Genomic DNA, 16,590 nt, shown 5'->3' with positions numbered 1-16,590 from the left:
TTCTTCCGCCTCCCACAACTCAACCGGCCACTTACCCAAGAAGTACCGCAGGCTTCAGTTTCTTGACGTGGTCCGTCTCGCAAGTTCCCAACTTATTACGAAACGCAACCGATTACTAGGTATCTTGCTGTTCCAGGTATGTTTTCTCCAGCATAATAACGTTCACCCCCCCCCCCCCCCCCCCCAAAAAGGTCATTTTGCACAAATGATCCTGATCTGACGCGATTCAGACAGAAACGTGAAAGCGATGTCCTACCTCTACCCACCAACAAGAGCCAGTTCCGCTCCCGCGACTACTTCTACCAGCAATAGAGCCACCAATAATGAAGCCAGACGTAACAATGACGCTTCCAATATCGTCCACCCCACCTTGAACCGCATCAAGAAGAACCTCCAAGCCCGACTTACCGACCGGGAGAAGAAGAACAGCTCCGTCGTCGTCCGCATCAAGCATCTGGAGCAGTGCCAGAAGTACATGGCCAGCATGCAGGAGATACAGGTCAGGTGGAATGACCAGGAAGCGAAGGGCAAGGTGTTGGAGAAGAGGATGAAGGATTTGGAAGGTGACGTTCAGGAGAAGGTGGCACAGTGGGAGGGTTGGGAGAGGGACGTGGGGGGATATGTCTTCAAAGGTACGCCGGAGGAGGAACTGAATGAGGAAATTGAAGTGGAGGAAATAGAGAAGGTGGAAATGGAAAAGAAGAGAGTTGAGATGGAGGTGATTGATGTGGATGCCATTGATCAGGAAGGCTGGATTGACCGCTGGATGGAGGAGCAGCACGAGCTTATTGGGTAATTGGGAGGGAGGGTATCTTGAAGCACGACCACGAGGTTTTAGTCACGGCGGAGGTCACGGCGGAGGAAGACGATAACGGCAAGCCGCGCACGAAGATGGATTCAGGAGAAGAGTCAGAGGAGGAATCTAAGGGGTTGTTCGGAAATTTTTATTTGGAGGAAGACGTGAAGGGGCCCTTGATGCACCTGAAGAATGGGTTGGATTCGTTGAATGAGGAAACTGCAACTCGATTCACGGAAACCAGCCAGGGGCAGGGCTCAGAGGCACATATGGCGATCTCGTACACACAGATAGAAACAACTTCAAGCTGATGATCGCTATCTGAGTTTAGAAGATGAAACAGGGACCGTATCACAGACACTTTGTTTGCTTGTCCTTTCGTCCCATCCTATTCTGACCCTCTTCGTCTGAATAGGTTATTCACAGCCTATTGTTCACGGCTAGCTGCTTATATCCATCTGAATAGCAGTCTCCTGCCACCAATGGTTGCTTAAAATGCCAATTACTCTCCTTCGAGAACAAAGATCCCTCTCTTTCATCATCTACGATCTATATATTCTCTTTCAACTGCGATTCATCTGCAGATACTCTTCTGGTGTTCTCATTCAACACAACAACACGCTCCAAGATACACGGTTTGGCTTCAAACAGTATACCACAGCTTTCGAGACAGCTTACTCCATTGCACTCACTTCATTCTCACCACCACGGTCACCAACCTTCAAGTATCTCACAATGGCTCCCTCTCGTTCAAGTCTCACAAAGGAATCCTCACGTGAGACAGTCCAATTCCCTCTCCTGCTCCAGTGTTTTTACATTGATTGATGGACTAACGAAACACATTTCGCCAGTTGCCCAATCCCTTGCCCAATCCCTTGCAGCTAGATACAAACCAGCCGGCGTTAGCAAGCCAATTGCGCGAGCAAAAGCCGCAAAACCAGTCGCCAGAGCCACGACTACACGGCCTGCCACCCGCGCCTACGCTAAGAAGGTGAAAGAAGTGAAATCAGAGGAACCAGAGGAGGAGAGTCCTATCCGAGTGGTCTCCGAAGTGGTTCCAACTGTCATTGCGCGTCCCACCCTCCAGCCGAGCGCCCTCCCCGCCCCAATCGCCCCCGCCAACACTGAGACAGAGCTCGAAAACCTCATGACCATCGGCCGCGAGCAAGTCGAGAAAGAACTCAAGGATAGAATCAAGGAAGAGCGGGAGAAGAAGCTTCTGCTTGAGAAGCAGAAGACTGCGTTTAGGAAGTACCAGAGTTACCTTGCAGGCCTGAAAGGTTTGGAGGAGGACCTGGGGGTCTTGAAGGCGGATAATCGCATGGATGAGGACACGGTGATGGAGCTCGCGGAGGACTTCCGTGAGAACACGATGAAGTGGGCTAGGCTGTTTGAGAAGTACGCGGAGGAGTTGGGGATTACGGTTTTTGACATTCGGAAGTTGGGGGAGGCGTGGTGATGGGTTGAAGGGATTGTGAGGGGAGGATGAGGTCTGTTTTGGAAGGGTGACGGGACATGAAGATGGAGATTATGGCAGGACACGGTGCTTATAGTCCGTCCACTGCTCCTCCTCCCTTGCTAGTTGCTTCTTTACTCTTGCTATTTGGGTTCCTAGCTAACATCTGCTGCCAAAATATCACGAATTTCGGTTGTCCGTTCTGACATGATCCGAAAACAAACTGGACAATACCTGAGTACCTAACTCAAACAACCAACAGGAAACTGGGTGGTGTTTCTACCTACACATTTGAGAGCGAAAAGAATGAAGTAACAGAGGACACCGAGCTACACTCACACTTGGGTTAGAACTGTGCCTGAAGCATGATTACACAGATATCGTCTTATGCCGTCTTCATAAGTTCATCCGCACTAGAAAAGATTTCGTCTCTTGAGTTTTCCGTTGACAGATGACTGAAACTGTCCCCTCGATGAGCCATTCGTCAGTAAAACATCCACTCCAGCTCGTTTGCAGAGATCACGATTTACCTTCATCACATTTCCAAAGGAGGACTAGAACCCTCAGATTAACCCACCTCTTTGCTGGCTGGAGACCTATTCTTTGCGCAACTTCTTCCCATATATCCGCGAGTTTCCCTCCAGCCACCACGAAAAAGCCCACAGCCTTCCCATCACCAACATCACCTTCATCACCGCCGCGGTAGGTACCTATTTATGCATCTCCATTGCCCACCAAGTGAGCTCACTACGTCAAGTCTCTTTCACTGAAGGTACGTCTGGTATCAACGACGATCGCAGAAAATTTTAAACATAATATCTCAGACGCTCGCCACCTTCTCCCTCAAAACGAGCAAGACCCACGACCGTTGAGTCCAGATCGCCACAGATATCCTTACCCTCGAGTGTTCTATCCTTATCAACACCCAAACAAAACGTTCCGGACTCCCCGTGAACAAACAAAATGCAGCGCTGGACCTTCCCCAGCTTCCGCCTCCCAACCGGTAAGCACCCACCTGCCAAGTTTCCCAGACCATCCCAGACCATCCCCGCTGCAATCCCCCACCACCATCACCACTCACCTCCCCGTCAAACCACATCAGCTAACATCTCTCAACCAGGCACAACCAACACCCACTCCGGAAACATCCACCCTCAGCCCATCCATCACGATCAAATGGAAGCCACACACCCCAGAAACAACCCCTCCCGCTCCCAGGGTCTCCAACCTAACCAGGCCCACAACCCCTCTCCTAAGCACAACCACATCGAACGCACCCTCCGCTCCCGAATCACCAAGCAAAAAGCCAAAAACGAGCGGTTGCGTAAGAACATCGCTAACCTAGAAGCCAAGAGCGCTTACCTCCGGCGCCTCAAAGGGTTGGAGAAAGAGGTTGAGCAACTGGAGAAGGAAGGGAGGGAGCTTGCTAGACGGGAGAAAGAGGTTAGGAGGGTTGTGGAAGCGGGTGAGGAGGGTCTGGAAGAGAAGGGGGAAGAGAAGGGGGAGGGTTGGGGTGTTGATGGGGATGATCAGGGGGGAGATGACGGTGATGAGGATGACGAGGAGGGAGCTAGGGGCGGGGGTAGGGACAGGACCAGGAATATAGACGGAGAGGGATCGGTTAAGAGAGAGGAGGAGGGCTCAGAGAAGGAGCGAGAGGGAAGTGTTTGGCGGTTCAAGAGGGAGGACGAGGGCAAAGTCAAAGTGAAGCAGGAGGCGGAGGCGGAAGTCAAAGATTCCCTGGATATATGGATTGAGGAGATTGAGTTGTTGAGTAGTGCTGCGGCTTGGAGATGGTTGGACTCGCGTTTGGCGGTGGAGATCTAGAGAAGGGAGGTGGAAGGTTGATGGCTGTGGCCATTGGGCATTGCAGGGTATCTGGGGAGTGACCTAACCTCTCATACACTGATGATAGAGGAACATGACTGGACTTACGCCTGGGAATACGCACGCTGTTGTAGAACAGGGCTAGAAGCAAAGGTACATAGAGATTGATGACTATTTTGGCGCCGCCAAATGCTATGATCAAGGAAACTAAAGTATGTGCTGCAAGCGCCGTGACGAACATGAACTTCCAAGATGATTGACAGTGAAATATTCCTCCGATGATGCCATTATATCCCCCGCGAGCTCGGAAACACGAGAACACTCCCAATCATGAAACGCACAACGCCTCCAGTCCCTGTAACTGTTACGCATCCGTCCATTGCCAACCAGTGTACCCCCTCCAAGTCATAATATGTTCAGATAACCTCCATAGAGGTACGTGCCAGCACTTAACACCATACCTCATTGTAACGAAAACCCCTTTGTGGCCTCCCAAACAAACCACAGACAACCCATGAGAACAGCAATAAGATAGCAACATAACCGACGCTCCTAAACCCCATAAACACAAAAGAAACAGCATAAACATTCCACTTATCCCCATCTTCACGGCGGCAAAATCCCCAATCCCGTTCCACCACCACTACCAGCACCCGCACCCTCATCACCGCTCGTCCCTCCTTCTTTCCTATGCTGAGCCTGCCTAGGACTCAATCTTCCTGCATCAATCGTTCCCAAACTCGGACTGCCCGACCTCGACAGCGAAGCAGAACCAGTTCCACCCGCCCCATGTCCATGACCCCAAGGCCTATGCAATGTGCCCATAGACATCGAAGACATCGACGAAGGCCTCCACGGTCCAGGACTACTTCCGCTTCTAGCTCTTGTCCTTGTCCTGGTACCTCTGACGCTCGGGCTATTGGGATTCACAACGGGCCTGGTGGAAGAAGCAGGAACAGGAATAGGTGGTGAAGTAACGGTGCCTTGAGGCAGAGGAACTGAGCCTAAAGGTGATCCAGAGGGCAACGTAGGCAAGGAGGCGTGCAGGGGAGGCGTGTTCGGATTCGGAGACCGTAGACCAGGCGCAGAACCCGAAGTGAGCTGATGAACAATCCGCTTCCTCCTGGCAATGCCTAAGCCCGTAGCGGTCGGGGGCGTGGGCGGCATGGGCGGCGTTACCACGCTACCAGGCGCCGCTCCAAGTCCAGCATTCATCACTCCTCCCTGAACAGGCGTGGCCATCGGTCTTGGACTTGACTGCTGCACTTCCCAAGCCACCCCCGAAGCGACCGGCGACCCAGGCGGCGGAAATCCATGTAAATCATTATTGAAATCCTCTTCCATGCCATGAAACACGCCCGTATCCGGTTCCACGTCCATTTCTCGCCCTGCAGGTCCGACAATAGGAGATCCAGTGCTGACATTAGTCATGGTCATAGGAGTCAAAGGTGACGCCACGCTGCTGGTGCTGGGGAACTGGAAGATAGTACCATCACTGAGAAGGATACCGGCTCCAGCTCCCGCTCCCGTTCCAACGGCAGGGGAGGAGGATCGCGGTTCTTGTAACGAGGGTGGAGGAACAGGTGAGCTGGCTACCGCATAAAGCGAGCCAATGCTGGGACGCTGCGGTGGAGCAGAAGTGGAAGGCATAGCAGAAGCAGCAGACGCAGGAGTAGCAGGAAATTGTCCGCCCATGTTCGATATAGACGCCACCAAATCTAGACTTCCCCCATAACCTTGGCTTTGTGCAGCACTTCCCACAGTAGCGGTAGACGTCACTGAACTCGCCAACGGATGTTGTTGCCCAGATCCAGAATGCTGCCCACTTCCCCGTCTTGATCCAGTCGGGAAGGCAGACGGACTCGCGGATTGCGATCGGCCGTTATTAGCACCGAGCACATTCTGGATCCGTTCCTTAGTCCTCCGTCTCGTAAGTCCCCTGCCCAAGTTTCGCCAGAGGATAGCGGGCGCTGGTTGTGGATGGGGGGCTGAAGAAGATGCGGTGGTGACCTGTCCGGGGCCGGTGGAGGAGGTGGACTTTTTATGGGCATGGCCACCGGCGGTGGGAGATTGGTAGGAGGAAGCACTTTGATGATGTCCAGGGGCATGCATCTGCTCCCACCGCGAATAACTCGTGTCAACATCCGGGAACGCATCCTCCATCCTAGGCGAGGGTTCCGTTTCTGTGTACGACGCTGGTCGATGCTGCTGTTGTTGAGCCTGTTGTATCTTCTGGGAGGATAGTCGACCGGCGCCGGATCCGGGAGCGTTGATGTTGATGGGCATTAGAGGCATCTGCAGCTGCATGAGCGAGGGCCTGTTACCCAGATTCACGTTGGTGCCGGGAACTGCGGGACTGCTGTTGTTGTTCATCCCCAATGAAGAACTTCCAGCAGCCACTTTCCCAGCGCTAACAAGCGGCCTAGGTTTCGATACCCCCATTACCATCGGTTCGGATGACGAGAACCCATTGACACTCTGCATTGACAACGACAACGGACTCGGACTGTGGTTGTTTGCTCCTCCGGAAGATTGTCCCACCCCCGATGCAGAGGACTGATGTGACGGATCCCTCGACATCGGCTGGGAACTATATCCTGTCGGGACGTGACCCGGGACCGCACCGGGAACCATCAAGGGTGACGGACCTGGTCGGGTCGCAACCGTGGGATACGGTAATCCAGTAACAGGATGAAGCGGCGGCGGTACATTCGACTGTCTATTAAGCCCCTGTCCGGGGGTAGTATTCCTTGGAAGACGATCCCATTGAGGCAAAGCACCGACAGGCTGGGAAGACGAGAGGTAATCGGCGTCTTGATCCCAACTTACTTGACTTGGCGGCTCGGAGAATCCATGAGCGGATCTAGGCAAACGGACTGCCGATTCATCAAGATCTGCGGTAGCGGCGAACGAAGGAGGGGGGAACGGAGAGGAGGTATGGTTAGCCGGACTTGAGCGGGACGTTCGACTTCCTCTAAAGATGGGACCAGGAACGATCATAAGCTCATCCTCCTGCGGCGCTGATTGGGAAAGCTGTTGACCAAGAGGCATGCTCGGCGATGTCGAACCAACCGCCGTCGGCACACTTTGCACACTCGAGCCAAAGCCCTCCCTCAACCTCTTCAGCCATCCACTCGGAGAAAGCAACCCACTTGATGACGGTGTTGGAGGAGAAAGATCGCTCGCGGCGGACAGTCCCCCACCACTCGTCTTCCTAGACGGCATCGGCAGCGTCAAGTTATCACCCAGCCCTCCAGACACTCCCTCATTAACCGCCTGAGCCTGAGCCTGAGCAACAACAGCCTGTGTACCCGCCGCCTTCTGCCGAATTTTGTTCAGCTCCAACTGCGCCTCACTCTGCGTCTGGGCCGTCACCCTCCTTTTTCTATGCGGCGGCCACACCGGCACAACACCTGCTGCACTCGTCCCGGGCTTCCCAGCCAACGATCCAACAGCCACATCCAGCGTGACTCCCACCCTCGGATCGCCGACAGTCCTGACATCTCTCCAGGATCCAGCGCGATCGCGGTACCGACGGGCCTCTTGCTTCTTGATGACCCGATGATTGGGGATAACGGCGTTCCACTCTTCAAAGAGACCGGTTTCGAGAGCGGGCGTGGGGATCTCCAGGCCGTCCAGGGCTGTGTAGACACTGGGCGTTTCGACGATGGGTGTGAGAGCTGCTTGGTCGACTTCGTCGAGAGGTTGTTCGTCGACAGGTTCGTAGTAATCCGAAACAGCGGCCGGGACTACAGTCCTTTCGTCTTCCAACATGTTCCTAATCTTGTTATCCAGTCCGGGAGTCGGCGGCATCACTCCCTCTGTCGGATACGGTGCCGTAACTTCCATTCCCATCTCTCTCCATGGGAACGGACCCAGAGCTGCCTGACCTGATATCGTCATCGTTAAGTTTGACGGCCTCTGACGACCTCCCGAAGTGGAGTGGTGATAACTACTAGGCGACTCCATGGGCGTGAACCCCTCATCCAGCTCCGCACCTCCAAACGCACTCTCCCAACTTCCCGGGCCAACATGGCCTTCTTCTTGACTCTCATGACTCGGCGCAGTGGTAGCCGTCGAATCCGTCTCGGACACACTACTGCCACCCCGACTCCCACTGTTCCTATCAAACACACTCACCACCTCCAACCCTTGTCCCCATCGTCCCTCTCGTCCCTCTTGTTCCCCAGACACTCCTCCCCCAACCCTCCCCAACCGATCCAACCGACTCAACTCCTCCACCCCCCTCCCCGCCTCCTCCACCCTCTGCCTCACCATCCACCTCCACTTCTCCAGCCTCCGTTCCGGATCCCTCTTCTCGTTTCCAAACCTCTCAATATTCTGCAAGAGTTTCTGGCCATGGATGCAATACCTCCTATAATCATCCGGCACTCCCACCCGCGGTGAAACCTCAAACCCCTCGTGCTCCCCTCCACCTCCACCTCCGCCTCCACCGACAACGACACTCTTGCGCGCCTCGTCAATACGCCTATGCGCCTCATCAAACGACCTACACCAAACCGCCGCCGCCCTCTCAAGCCAGGCCACAGCCGTCTTCTCCTCCGCCAGCGTCTCAATAAAGAACGCCTGAATGACGGAGTGAATCCTCAATAGGTCGAGGGAGTCCGAGGAGTCACTGTAGATCCGGTAATAGTTTCCGCCAGGAGTATCGAGACTTCGATTAGCAGAAGTGCGAGAGCTGCCACTGGCAGCGCTGGGGCTGCGGGTTAGGGGAGTAATGCTATCATCGGACTCGGTGGTGCGTTCGATGAGGGCGAACTTGATGAGGACTTTGAGGGTGTTGTTGAGCGTCGTCTTCCTATGGGACGCATCGCAGGTTTTGACGGGGGTGTCGCGGGATAGGGCTGGGAGGCCTACACATGTGTAGTGTTAGTATGATGTCGGTTTCTTCTTTAAGACGTGTTTGATGTCCCGAAGGCACTTGCCTTCTTTTCATGGGCACTTACTTGCCTTGCTTTCATGACTTCATGATGTGTTTTTATTCTCCAAATAATCTGTGTTTGATTGGAACCTCCTCCTTTACTCCTTCACCTCCTTCTGTTGCTTCTCTCCCCAATCTCTCCATATCCCTCTACTTAGAGGTATCTTTCGATACACTTCTTTGAAATCTCTTTTTTTTTTTGGAAGAGAAGGGGAGGGGGTAGAGAGGTGTTGGCAAAGGGAAAGGGGGTGTTTGGGAAGACGAAAGAGGTATTTGAAAATGTCAAAGAACTCACCAAAAACAACCATCTCAACCGGCACCAACTGCTCCCACCAAACCAACACCCCCACCAAATTCAACGCCGCACTATTCCCCCTCGCATCCAACTGCTCCCTGACCTTCTTATACGCATGCAAATTGCCCACCTGCTTGGGCTTACTCGCCCTCCACCCCGCCAGATACCTCGCCAACGGCTCCCTCGTCGCTTTCAGATGCTGCGCAGCGACATGGATCATCAGCGGTAATCTTCCCATAAGATTAACCAGCTCCAGCGCTCGTTTCTCTTCTTCCTCGTCTTTCCACCCCCCATGTGCATTTTTGCCCCCCTTTCCCTTCCCATTTCCCATATTGCTGGGAGTAGAGACAGAAGCACGGTCAAGTTCAGTCAGCAGCAACTGGACCGCTTGTCTAGGCGTCAACAACCCCAACTCCATAACCTGCGGATTATCAAATCGCGGATCACCCGTCACCGCCCGCTCCGTGCTGGTGTAGATGATACTCGTGTGCTTCGCGTCCGGAATGAACTCCGACAGGCCGGGGATGTCGAACTGGATCCCGTCTAGCACCAGCAACCAATCTCGATGACTGTTAAACCAGGCTTTGACCACTTGCACCATCGTCTTGGGATCCTCCCGCAAATTCTCTACCCCCGTCACCCCCACCCCCATTTGGTTTTCAGTTGTGTCCCGCATAATCTCCATCCTGACAACCCTCCAATACCCACTCTCCACCTCCCCCCTCGACTTGGCGCGCACCCAGTACACGCCGCCGGGGTAGTGTTCGCGGTAGCGGTAGACGTATTCGCGGGCGAGGTGCGTCTTGCCGCCGCCGGGGAGACATTGGATTAGCACGGCGGAGGTGCCTTCGAGGCGGCGGCGGCGGTCTTGGAGCATTTCGTGGAGGCCGCGAAGTTCGTCTTCGCGGCCGATGAAGAAGGAGTTGGGCCGGAAGGAGTCGGGGTGGATGAAGAGTGGTTCTGGATGTTGGGGCGTAAGGGGTGCTTGAGGTTGAGATTGAGGTTGAATGTCGGTGGTAATAGTGGTGATGGGGTCGTCGTTGTTCCCATCGACGGGTTGGCTAGGGCTGATGTCGCCCGGCTCCAACACCAACGTAGGTTCGCGCGTGGACAACGCAGATCGGGACGAAGACGACGGCAGAGGCGGTAAGAGCTCGGGAGGTCTTTGCTGGCCATGAGGGCGGTGTTGGAGTAGAAGAGTCTCATTACTGTAATTGTCTATATGCACCAACGCCAGAGAAAAGTCCCAGCAATTAAAATCAGCCCATGTTCCTGTGAAATGTGCGTGTGATGAAAGATGCAAAAGCGCTCTCTAGGTATGAAGATGATGATGTGCCTCCTCCTCTACTTCTATCGATGACCAGACCCTCGGGCCGCCATTCGCCTGCTGTCTAGAACCAGGGGGCGTAACAGGAAGGGGGTAAGGAGCAGGAAGATACCGGCCGTAGCCGCAGTCATGGTCATGGCCATAACAAGATGAGGGTGATCTGCGGAACCTACCAATGGAGGGAAACTGCTGGTTGCTATAACCCGGCGAATGCGAGCGTCGCTGTGATATCTCGTTAGCATCTCTATCCCTTCAAACCTTCAAAGGAAGAGAAACCTACATAGGACTGCATAGCCTGAACACTCCTCTCATAGTACTCATCCGCCGCCCTCTTCTTCCGCTCCTCCTCCTCCGCCTCCCAACGTATATCAATAACCGTCCTAGCCACCGCCACCCACTCCGTGATAGCCGTCGACACATTCCTATAGCCAGGAGCATTTTGCCCATCAAACTTGCACATGCCCGAGTGTGTCGCCTCAATGCCATAGTATATCACGCCCTGCAACTGCGGACTAGCCGAATTCGCATCCACCACGAGCGCCCTCGTCCCTCTCAAGTCCGTGGTATGGTTCTCGTGTACCATGTGGATCTTGAACCGCTGGTAGATGTCGAGGAAGTGGTTGTTGATTCCCTGCAGGGTCTCGTTATCCCTCTTGAGCGACTTGAGCAGGACGGATTCGGTCTCGAAGAAGCGCCGGGGAATGACGGCGTCCGACATGGCTTGGAGCATGCGGCCCCAGGTGGCCAGGTCCGAGCCTTGGTGCGGGGTGCCGAGGAAGATGATGGCGTACGTGGATACGAAGACTGAGCGGAGGTCTTCTTGCTGATGGGCCCGGATATCATTCGAGTATAGTAACGCTCTTTTCGTTACTATACCCCCCAGGCTGTGCACCACCCATATGATCGGCAGTCTCTCGGTTCCTTCACTCTTGCGGAATGACGTAAGGGAGGTGACTAGAGACTGAGCGTGCTGGTGAATGAAGTTGTTACTGGGAGTGTTGGTGCCCCTTGAGTAGACGTCGGCATTGTAACCGTAAACCAGGACGTTGGCATGCTGGTTTTTCAGCTCCAGAGACGCTGGGAGCAGGTCGGTGGGCCAGAACACACCGTTGGCAGCCGTCCATGTTTTTTCTGGGTGGCCGTTAAGGCCGTGAACCAGGACGATGTCCGCAGTGGCCTGCGGATGGGTGTAAACCGCTGTGACTTCGAAGCGCGAGATTTGCTTGTTAACACTTCCCTGTAGGTATGATGTTAGCTAAATGCCTTCTCAAATAGTTCAGATGCCGGTGCTTAACCAGGATAGAAGAGCGAATAGGAAAAACAACACATACCATGCTCGTCGTGAATTTAGGCCACAGGGCCAGCCGAGAAAGGAAACAAAAGAATCTGACAATCGAGTGAAAGCTTCACTTCAACCAATAATCACAAAGGATTGTATGAAGACTCAAATCTGGCCGAGAGTCAAAGTTGGTTGCAAGAACAAGAGTCAAAGATAAGGACGATGAGAAATAAGTCGGAAACAGGAAGATCAGTTGGTTGTAAGCAAGCCGTCAGATAAGGCAGAGATAGAAAGAGGCAAGAATTATTCGCGTGAGTCGGGGGACCGACAGGAGGGTCCGGGTGCTGATGGAGGGGGGCTTGTGACTCTTATATCAAGGCAGCAGTTGTCGTGTGGCTTGGTTGAGGGACTGTCCTTGACGATAGGTGTTTCAGGTGTTTAGGCAGGCCGCTTATAAGGTAAGTTGATGGAAGGAGCCTCACCTTCCACTTGGGGCTTCTTCTCGGTGGGCAGGAACAGAAAGGAGCTGCGAGATTGCAACTAACGACTTGGAGATGGTGAGTGGAAGAGCGTAAGTCAAGTCAGTTGATAAAAGAGATGGGGCTTGCATAGGTAAAAGCCTCTTGGGAAATCCGGCAGTAGTAAGATGGACTGGGCTTTTAAAGTGGATGGGTGGATGAAGGGGATCTCAAAGTCTCAAACCGCGGCCGCCCAAGTGAATATCGAGCGAGGTGCAAGTGCAAAGTGCGACATGACCAGTCTTGTTTCTTTCCTCTTGTTTCTCCAGTTATTGCCATTTGCCATCCGTCATCAACCACGGGTTTGTTTTCAAGTCCCGGAATGGTCAATCATGGTCAACCGAGCCGGAGAGACCTTTCAAGTGCTCTTGATGTGGTCAGTCTTGGACATGTTGGCCACTGGCCACTATACAGATCCATCACGAGCATGTGCATAGGTGAGTCTGTCCCACAGTCGGTCTCTCAGCCTGGCTCTCTCGCTTGAGGGATTGACAGAGTGAAAGTTACTTTGTGACTTTCTGTTGGAAACTCCGGGACGAGTGTGGCTGACGACTGGATGCGAACAGCAAGTAGAACTGAAGTCCTAGTATGATGGGAGGGAGGAGTTGCCGTTGAAAGTGCGGACCGGAGTGTTGGAGTGTCGTTGAGTGGTCCGTCACGAGGCCCGCGTATCGTAACGAGTGACCGAGGGGTGCAATTGCGGGTGGCAGCTGAGCCCCCCTTGGACCCCCCTTGTTTGGGGATCTTCACCACTAGATGTATGTACCTTTCCGGCACAGTCAGGGCTTGGAAATCTGTCAAAAAAGGATGGTGTTCGTTTCCTGGGTTTCCTTGGTATCATTGCCGATGTTGTACGCCATCTAGAACCTGTGATGTTATGTAGTGTTGTTGACACCCCCCTTGTTGACATTTCCAAGTGCCGTATCCTGAATCGCGGGGCGGGAAGGGGGAAGCGAGGGGTGGTGTGCTCGCTACTGTCAGGTACACCTGCCATCAACCACGGGCATGTACGGGATATGCCATGCCATATAGGCCATGTGCAGTGAGATGCACTGTACTTCAAGGCTGCAGGTTGCCAGTCTGCCGTTCTTCAGAGACTCTGATTGATGATTGATGAATGACTGGATCTCGGTGTGTGTCACCATCCAGAATGCCCATCAACATTCGCATCTTTCGGTTGCTCTTGCCGTACTCTATCTTAAAGCTCAAAAGTCTCTACCGATCTGATTGATCTGAAGCTTCAACTACATACAACTCCCATCGCCGCATTCATTACCGAGTAAAGACTTGAGGGCAGCATCATGCTTTCCCTTTTCGGACAAGTTAGTGGTCATGCACGTCAGAGGCACGAGGCGGGAGGCGGGGCAACGAAGGAAGCCTTGGCGGCAATATCTCCCCCTCGCTCCCCCCTTCCAAACTCGCCGTAGGGAACCGTCCATGCCGTACAGTGACATGACATGGTAAATATCCAGGGCCAAGACGGCGGCGCCGCGTATCACTGGTTAGAAGAGATCCAATACTTTGGCACACATTAACTCTGTAGTACATGACTCCCTTGACTGAGCTCGCAAAGTAAACTGCTATCTCCGCGCTGAGCCTCAACATCTTTGTAAGAGGATCTACCGTAGGGCAGGTTTTGCCATCTACCTAGGACTAGCACAGCCTTGCATGTTGACGTTGACGCTGTTTTACCTTGACCGATAACCCGTTTTGGGAATCCGATTGTCTTTCTTCTTTTGTGAGAATGAACTGTTGTGAGAGCGTAAATGTACATGGAACTACACAATTGGATGGTTGGACAAAACGTCTCTCTATTCAGCATTACGAGTTTGGGGTTGAGGTAATGGTAGCTAGTAGACATACGACGTACATTGACCATGGTCTACTTTGGTGTTGTAATCGTGATGAACCACGGATTTGGGCAATATTCTCCGCCAGACTAACACTGGGAGACCATCCACAGTCTCGCGTCAGTCACCGTCGTGTTGCGTGTCCTCCTTATCGTTGCAAATTCCAATTCACCAGGCCGAGGTTCGCTGCTTGATTCAGAGGTATCGGGTGTTTTAGGTCAAGAAAAGACGAACATTGATGTTTCTCGGCCGTGCTTTGAGGATCCGTTGTGGTAACTTTCCTTCACCGGACCGCTTGGCCAAACGCCAACGCTGCTATGTCCGCGACAGTCAACATCACCTTTGTCGGCCCTTGACCTAATCCAGCAAGCCGAGGGCCAAAAGGGTCTTGAGATACCAAAAAGACGCCGGCGGTGAGTGAGTCCATCCCACGCCCGGTGACAGGTTGCACCATGGAACTCTAATTATAAGCGTATCACCGGGTATCTGTGTCCTTGGTTAACCAAGTCATCCGGGCTGTTTGCTCTGCTGTGCTATGCCAAAATGCAGTTGAAGTCAGACTGTTTGACTGTGGGGGTTACCATAGCCTCTGATCACCCAAGCGACGAACGGTCTAATGTTCCACCATGGTAGGGAAATCCGTGCTGATTCTCGGCCTAAACCCAGCCGAGGTCTTTCATCGGCCAAGAGTGACATCATTTGCCTAGAATTTTGGGAATACCAGGCACCGTCCATCATCGCTTTCACGGGTATACCATGGCTGTGCCCTTTTGTGTCCTCCTCCTTGGCCCAACAACACGAGTCGTGGTACCCGTCTGCTCGTCTCTTAATCCTTGGGCGGAAGCATAAGCACGTACTCCCTCGTACTGGACCCGAACTGGATCATGTCCTTGTCTCTTAATTCCAGGTACCGACTATCCGGTACCTTGTCACCGTTGAGTTTGGTACCATTCGCACTCTCCAAGTCAATCAGATACGGCTTCACCCGGCCGATCTTATCCCCGTACTCGTTTCTCTTCTCCGTATACCGGAATTGGATGACGGCATGCTGCTTGCTGATGCTCGGGTGCTCGGCTGGCAAGTCGGCAATGGCCAGGTCCCTCCCAACCAGCCAGCAGCTGCGCATGTGCAGCTCGATGGTGTCGATGACCTCGTCGCCCTTGAAGACGTACAGGCGCCACTGGTCGCGGGGGGCGGGCTTGCGGGCCTCGGGCGGCTCGTGGTATTTGAGTGTAACGGTGGTCCCGTCGGCTTGCGTGACCGTGTTGGACTGGGCGGCGAGCACGCCTGTGTTGCCAAAGTTCGGCTTCTCCTTGGGTTTCTCGGCTTCTTCGCCAGTGCTGACGGCGAAAGAGTCACCTTGGGAGGGCAAGGGGCCGTTTCGCTTGATTAGACTGCGCTTGTTGTCGGCATTTTTGGTGTCTCGGTTGGAGTCATCTGGTTGTTGTGTTTCTCTCCGGGACGAGCGTCTTTCGGACGAGCGGTTCCTACGGCGGTCTCTGTCTCTTTCCCTGTCTCTGTCTCTGTCCGAGTGGCCGTCATTGTCCTTGTCTTCGCGCCGGCGGTGTCGTTTGTCACTGTCGTCATCTCCTCTTTCCCTTCTTCTCTCCCTGTCTCTGTCTCTTTCTCTCTCCCTGTCGCGTGGTGAGCGCGAACGCGATCGGCGCTTTTTGGCGTCCGGTGACCTGGAACGTCTTCGGTGATCTCGTCTTGGAGACCGAGACCTGTCGCGGGACCGGTCCTGAGAGAGCCTTGGATGTCTCGGGGAGTCTTCTGCCAAGTCGCGCTTGTTGTGTCGGCTGCTGGTTGCGCTGTCTCTGGGGGCGTCTCGGTAGTCGTCACGGCGACGCGACCTGTGGTCGTCTTCTGGGCGTTCCGAACCCATCGATGTCGTTTGAATCCTTTTGCCTGTAAACTGTTGATCCTCCAAGATAAAAAAAAACCAAATGTTCCTGTTGATGTGGTGCAAGATTCAATGACGCATTCAACCTAGAGTTGTCAGTGGGAAAATGGCTTTGGAAAAAGAAGCTTTGGGGAAGGCAGGGTCATGACGCTAGAAGGAGGAGCCACAGTGACTTTCAACATGGAACATGACATAACCCTAACCCTTATACACATCTATGACTTCTCTATCATTGACCACTCGACCACCTCCAACTCGATCGATGCACACTCTCCTGTCTCAAGCCCCCATTCAAGGTGTGATTCGGAAAGAAAACCTGCACAGCTGGATATCTCGGAAGTTAGCTTATCCCATGACCATTCCATTCTGTCAGGACTGTTTACTTGTGACCTGCCTG

At 53.6% G+C, this 16,590-nt stretch overlaps 5 protein-coding genes across 5 annotated transcripts; 3 read left to right on the top strand and 2 right to left on the bottom strand.

Annotated features, from left to right (window-relative positions):
• Positions 1 to 265: 265 nt before the first annotated feature.
• On the top strand, positions 266 to 601 carry B0H65DRAFT_387126 (uncharacterized protein; the record flags this gene model as incomplete). The annotated part of the gene is made up of 1 exon (XM_062823716.1): positions 266 to 601. A coding segment is annotated over one exon (336 nt), but the record flags the coding sequence as incomplete, so codon positions are not given.
• Positions 602 to 1,531: 930 nt separating this feature from the next.
• B0H65DRAFT_547317 (uncharacterized protein) lies at positions 1,532 to 2,255 on the top strand (the record flags this gene model as incomplete). The annotated part of the gene is made up of 2 exons (XM_062829506.1): positions 1,532 to 1,571; positions 1,648 to 2,255. The coding sequence occupies 2 exons, from the start codon at positions 1,532 to 1,534 to the stop codon at positions 2,253 to 2,255; spliced, it is 648 nt and encodes a 215-aa protein (XP_062682573.1).
• Positions 2,256 to 3,215: 960 nt separating this feature from the next.
• Positions 3,216 to 4,079, top strand: B0H65DRAFT_570335 (uncharacterized protein; the record flags this gene model as incomplete). The annotated part of the gene is made up of 2 exons (XM_062830445.1): positions 3,216 to 3,255; positions 3,373 to 4,079. 2 exons carry the CDS (start codon positions 3,216 to 3,218, stop codon positions 4,077 to 4,079), a joined length of 747 nt encoding a protein of 248 aa, XP_062682572.1.
• Positions 4,080 to 4,685: 606 nt separating this feature from the next.
• Positions 4,686 to 11,898, bottom strand: B0H65DRAFT_423733 (uncharacterized protein; the record flags this gene model as incomplete). Its single annotated transcript, XM_062824476.1, has 4 exons — positions 4,686 to 8,953; positions 9,317 to 10,524; positions 10,756 to 10,865; positions 10,924 to 11,898. Coding segments are annotated over 4 exons (6,561 nt in total), but the record flags the coding sequence as incomplete, so codon positions are not given.
• Positions 11,899 to 14,930: 3,032 nt separating this feature from the next.
• B0H65DRAFT_150081 (SMAD/FHA domain-containing protein) lies at positions 14,931 to 16,318 on the bottom strand. Its single transcript, XM_062821069.1, has one exon. It carries the CDS (start codon positions 16,173 to 16,175, stop codon positions 15,117 to 15,119), a length of 1,059 nt encoding a protein of 352 aa, XP_062682570.1. The 5' UTR covers positions 16,176 to 16,318; the 3' UTR covers positions 14,931 to 15,116.
• Positions 16,319 to 16,590: the final 272 nt, after the last annotated feature.

The sequence above is a fragment of the Neurospora tetraspora genome, assembly GCF_033439725.1.
Source record: "Neurospora tetraspora strain CBS 560.94 chromosome Unknown B0H65scaffold_3, whole genome shotgun sequence".
NCBI classification, from domain to species: Eukaryota; Fungi; Ascomycota; class Sordariomycetes; order Sordariales; family Sordariaceae; genus Neurospora; species Neurospora tetraspora.
Note: the sequence above shows the minus strand (reverse complement) of the source record. Positions and strands in the feature narration are given on the sequence as shown.